At 39.8% G+C, this 5,905-nt stretch overlaps 1 protein-coding gene across 1 annotated transcript in view; it reads right to left on the bottom strand.

Annotated features, from left to right (window-relative positions):
* Positions 1-5,905, bottom strand: part of gfpt1 (glutamine--fructose-6-phosphate transaminase 1) — a 37,950-nt gene that overhangs the window by 27,553 nt on the left and 4,492 nt on the right. Inside the window, exons 2-9 of the mRNA XM_016473699.1 lie at positions 5,126-5,341; positions 4,325-4,450; positions 4,152-4,210; positions 3,928-4,062; positions 3,772-3,833; positions 1,604-1,683; positions 1,017-1,125; positions 680-843 (exon numbers count right to left, since the gene is read on the bottom strand). Coding sequence (XP_016329185.1) covers positions 680-843; positions 1,017-1,125; positions 1,604-1,683; positions 3,772-3,833; positions 3,928-4,062; positions 4,152-4,210; positions 4,325-4,450; positions 5,126-5,341 — 951 coding nt within the window. The remainder of the gene's footprint in view (positions 1-679; positions 844-1,016; positions 1,126-1,603; positions 1,684-3,771; positions 3,834-3,927; positions 4,063-4,151; positions 4,211-4,324; positions 4,451-5,125; positions 5,342-5,905) is intronic.

The raw sequence follows: 5,905 nt of genomic DNA, 5'->3' as shown, positions 1-5,905 counted from the left end.
GATAAATCTTTGACAGCCAATCAGAATCCACGAGCTCGGGCATTTAAAGTGCCAAGCGACAAAACTGCAACATGTGCTTATAATAAAACATCATCATCCTTTGATGTGGATGCTAATAAAATTTTTTCCATAGTTATTGTTCTTGGTGTGATTAGGTCTGACCAACTACAGTCTTTTATTTAATGGTTTATTGGTTTAATTGATGGTTTATTATTCAATTGATTAATCTGTAATTGATACATTTTCTTGAATAATTTCCAATTGATCGTATTGAATGTTGCTTGATCAGTTTCAGTAGAATCAGCACAAATGTGTTCCATAATCAGAGCAGTGGGCATACAGTACATTAACGCATTAGAATAGTGGACATAATGTATTCATATATTAATTAATTATTAAATATATGCATTTAATTTGTTGTTAAAACAGGCACACTTGTTATTTGTAGTCCAGCATGTGTATGTTGTATTAATGTCAATTAAATGATTAATACTTTTTCCTGACAAGGGACATGAACCTTGCAGACAATGTTTAATCTAAAGGACTAGTGTTTCCTCTGAAAGTTCCTTCCTTGAAACTTTACGTCCAGCCCACTTATAAAAACTGCACAGAAGCCAGTCAATCAGGTGATTTCAATCAGCTCTTGCTATTTTTCTGTATGGTATGCATCTGTCCTTACCCTTCATGATCTGCTGCAGCTCCATCTGCAGGGTCTGGATGGCGCGGGCCGGGTGATCTCCCGCTGTGCGCTTGATCCGATGGATGGAGAGACGCCCGTCACGCACTGCTGCGATATCATCGTCCTCGAGGAAGATGACCCGATTGGTGTGCTCGATGACAGCACTGCAGTGACATCAAATAAAGACATTTAATCACCTATTCTGTTTAAATCCACTCCATTCTTTTTGGGTTTTGCTTGAAAAACACCAGAGCAAACAAATCCCCTCTGCTGCACAATATAAAGATAAAACCAACAAAGAAAGCGAATGGATGAGGCGAAACCGAAAGGAATAGACCTGGCATCAGATGCAAAGTAGTACTCCACGGCTTTCTCGTCCACAGGAAACAGACACGTGTCCTCGTCCATTCTGGGCAGAGTATTGCAGCTCTTTTTATCTTTACCAGCTATATAAAAAACACAAACAACATTATTAATCAAAGGGTAAATTAAAAACTTGCAGTACTTTTTATGTGTTTACACTTTATTCTTGGTAACTCTAAAGAGAATATATATACACGAATTATATTTATGATGCTAGTAAAAGCTGAAAGGATCATTTGCTATCAGAAGCAGGATACTGCAAGTAAACTATACAGTACAATGCATGACAACATTTTTGCCACTATATGAATGCTTATAAATTAATTGCCTATCAATTCTGGACTTCTACCTACTTATTTGACAGATACAGTTGAAAGTAGATTAGTTCTATTGCACAGAGATGGGCCAGTGGAATCTGAGCACGTTGCAGGACAGACTTGAACATATTTGAGCATTACGCTCAATGACTTTACAGCATATGTGCCAGTTATTTACAAATATAAACTGTGCTTCATGCAGTGAGAGGTCAGTGTGTGTTATGAAGGAAGTGTGTGAACTCACAGGAGCGATACAGGATGGGGATGTGATCTGTGGAAAGCTTGTGATCACTTCTAACGCCAATCAGTAATGGACCTCCTCTCCTGGATGGATGCAAAGAAATACCCATGAGATGTTCAAATAAGGCTGATTTGGCGGATCCTCTTAGTTGTACTGTAATACAGTACCATTGATAGGGCTGTCAAATGATTCAAATACAGTGTATTGCAAGGTAATTATTGTCTTAGTTAACACACATTCAGTGCATTTGTATATAAAAGATACAGCTGGCTAATGAGAGCTACAGAGAATAACCGACTATAATCTAAGTCTGTTTACAAGGTGTTACATGTGTTTAAAGTCCCTATGAAATCAAAATTGAAATTGTTTGGCTTTTAGTATGAATATGTTAGCCTTATAGTTATGTATAAGCTTGTGTGCTCCAAAACGATGACAAAATTCGTATTTAGAAGATATAAGCATTAAAAACTTACAGTCTCTCACTTCCGGCTATATGAATCAACGGTTTTGATGACGTCACCCCTCACTTCAGCTTCTCATCAAACTTTCTGTGCAATCAAATGCTCTCTAGAATCTGAAATGTCCCGCCCCCTACACTATAAATAAATTTAGCTGTGGCTAAAATCGGTCACTTGTTCACAGAGTTAGTATTTTCTGTATGCTGAATGGCACGTAGTGCACTATATGGGGAATAAGGAACGATTCAGGCAGTGTAAATATGCTTTCCATTGGGTCGAAGAAGTCTGGTTTCGCTTTGTGTCACGCGCACAGTCTGCTCCGGTCCAGAGACACGATCAAGGAGCGGATCATATGCGCGAGTCGCGCAGACCACAAAATGAATCGGACCCATTTGAATTCTACACAGAACGCTGTATTTTATAGCGATTTGGATCAGATTAGGAGGAGAAACGGTTAGACAAGCCCTGCACAAACCTACACAATTTTCAAACTACACATCCTCAGCATCATTATAATCACTGTTTTGCTTTAGTAAGAGTTTCATATTGAACCTAAAGAGCTAATCTATTGAGAAGGGTCTGGCGGCAGCTTGGCGCTTGCACTCTCAGACGTTTTGTTGGTATTGATTGCTTCTTTTGTCCTCATTTGTAAGTCGCTTTGGATAAAAGCCTCTAATAAATGACTAAATAAATAAATAACAAATAATCATTAAATCACCACCACAGCATCTTGTCTCCATCGGCAACACGCACCATTTGTGTCGATTGCAAGTGACGTCGCAGGTATCGGAGAGTGCAAGTGGCGATTGCAAGTGACTTCATAATATAGTTTCTTTTTTCTTGTCTTCACCACCTGGCTATACTGTTGTAAAATGTTGAGAGATTCAAACAAAAAGTAATCAATAAATAGAACAAAATAAAAAATAATAAAGACTGCAAGTGACGTCGCTAGCGGAAGTGCAAGTGTCTGAGACTGCAAGCCTGAGAATGCACGTCTGAGAGTGCAAGCGCCAGCTGCAGCCAGACCCTTTTGAATCTATTAGACTGTGGCTGTCATAAGCTGTCAAATGCGGCGTTACCGAGCTCAAAGGCTCTGGCCCAAGCTGTGATACCATTGAAACGCTATTGGCCATTTAAAAAGGGGGCAGGGCTGCTCGATATGTCCCGCCCCATCTTCCTGTTTCAGTTGAAATTACGTCACCACATAGCACAACGCTGCACGTTTCAAGGCACTTCAGTGGACCTTTAACCAAGATTAATAAATGCTGTAGAAGTATTGTTCATTCTTAGTTCATGTTAACTAAAGTAGTTAACTAATGAACCTTATTGTAAAGTGTTACCATAATAATAAATGCTTTAGACTTATTTGTCATTGTTAGTTCATGTTAACTACTGTAGATAATTAAAGTAAATAAATGGAACAAGCGTCACCTAAATTTTAATCATAGTAAGACTGCAAATGGCTTGCTTTTGTTAAACGCCCCATCTGGTTTCATTTATAACTGTTCATAGAGAACGACTTTAACCTTTTCCTTTCTCCTGATATCGGGAGCTCCACTAGGGGCTTTGTGTTTGTGTGTATGACTGCTCAGAAGCTCATGATCGGTTCTTAGAAATCACACCAAACAGAATGAAACTGCTGAAATAAATGAATGCATTAACGCATTTAATTGAGCACATATGTAAACGCTGACTACATAAGGTAGAAGTTACCTGCTGCCCACTGCCTCTCCTGGATAGTGCAAACTTTTGAAGACCAAGACAAAAGCTCCTTCCTAAAGAAGAGAAGACGTTTATTGCCACATCATTCTCATTACTCGTGACCTTTAGAGTGCCCATCGTCGTCAAGGTGACAGAAAAGGTGTTTACTAGTTGCTGGGTGACTTGCTCCACGAGGGTGGTGAAGGTGATGGCATCGCTCTCCCGGTTATCATACATGTACTTCACTAGCTTAGCGATGGTCTCCGTGTCCGTCTCAGACTCAAACTCATAGCCTTTACTCTCCTATACACATACAAACAGAAACGGTCAACATATAGACACACGTCGGGTGGATGAATGGATGAATGGATGGATGATGTTGTTTTACTTGCCAGAAATTTCTTCAGGTCTTTGTAGTTGGTGATGATTCCATTATGGATGACAATAAACTCTGCAAGCAAATCAAATGATGACTACAAAATTGGAACACTTCTATCCAAAATATTATTTTAATGGAAAAGTTTGCAACTAGATACGAGTTATGAAAAGCAGGCTGCTAACTGACCGTTGTTCTTGTCAGATCTCTGCGGGTGGCTGTTGACAGGGCTGGGGGCGCCATGAGTGGCCCATCGAGTGTGAGCGATTCCCAGATGCACATCAAACTCCACATCAAGATCAACATCCTGCTGCCCTGTGGAACAGATGTTTACATACAAACTGCTAATACCACATTTCAAATCAATAGTGACATGATCACACTTAGAAATACAAATGGAACAGAAATACACTTTACACAAGTGCAAGTGTGTGATGTGTCAAGAAAAGAAAAAACCTTGTTTAAACACATTGCAAGTTCTTTGAAATGTACTTGTATTGGTTTCACAAAACCTTTATATATTTTTTTTACTTATTGTGGACGTTTACAGGGATAGTTCAATTCGGTCATCATTTACTCATCCTCAGGTTGGTCCAAACCTGTAGGAATTTGTTTGTTTTGCTGAACACAAAAGAAGATACTATGAATAGTGTGTGTAACCAAAAAGTTGCTGGCAGCCATTGACTTCCACAGAACAATGTGGTAACTCGCATTCTTGAAAATATCTTCTTTTGTGTTCAACACTTGGATCAACTTGAATTAAGTAGTTCATCAAGATTATTTTCAAACTGTTGATGTGAAGTGAAAACAGAAACTATAGTGCAGACACCGCACTCAAGAATTTGTACGTGCATCGTGCGATTTGCTCTGTGATGCTTTTTGAAGCACATTAGCGCGAAGTCTAGATTTTATTGCAAGATGTGTTCTCATACTGGCTTATAGTGCGTTTTGTGCCTAACCCAGACCTGTGAAATTACCACCATTACTTACTATGGATTTCCTCATCCAGGGCTTTGACTTTTCCTGTTTGTTTGATCAGGTGGATGCTCTTGGAGTTGGTTTCCCATTCCTTACTGTTCCCCCCATCGATACCCACACCAGCGGAGTCATAGCCACGGTACTCCAGGCGGTGCAGACCTTTGATGAGGACCTCAAGGATCTCACGCCGAGTACGGGGCACGTGATAATTCAGATACGCAAAGATGCCTTTAGAGAGAAAAAGAAAGTGTGTTTGTTATTATGGATAGTGCCGTGAAAATCTGTTTATTTGCAGAAATTAAGACTATGGCTGCATTCCAATTCACACACTAACAATTAGGGGTCGACCGATTATCGGCGCCGATATTAAGCATTTTTATGATTATCGGTATCGGCCATTTTCAAAACCGATTTGCCGATAAAATAACTTAATTTTGAATTAATCGCTATTTGGCTCTGATGCAGCCTGTCAGAACCCACCACTCTGTGGCCTAAAGCAGTCTCCGCCCACCGATCATCTGATTTGTTGGGAGTTATGAGTCCGACCAATCAATGCGGAATTCACTCTCACTCCAAAAGCGCTTGCTAACTGGAGCTGCTTCAGTGATCACGCATCAGTTGTCTCTCAAAGGTAAGGCAGCAGCAGACGTTGCTTAAGTTGCAATAGATCCCAATCAACTAACGTTACACTGAAGTTGCAAAACACCTCAATATTATCTATGATTTCCACGATGCGGAAAACGCAGACGGAATCGCGGAATCCAGTCATATAAATGGAATTTACTGTATGAC

This window comes from Sinocyclocheilus anshuiensis, unplaced genomic scaffold (genome assembly GCF_001515605.1).
Source record: "Sinocyclocheilus anshuiensis isolate Anshui unplaced genomic scaffold, SAMN03320099.WGS_v1.1 scaffold112, whole genome shotgun sequence".
NCBI lineage: Eukaryota > Metazoa > Chordata > Actinopteri > Cypriniformes > Cyprinidae > Sinocyclocheilus > Sinocyclocheilus anshuiensis.
Note: the sequence above shows the minus strand (reverse complement) of the source record. Positions and strands in the feature narration are given on the sequence as shown.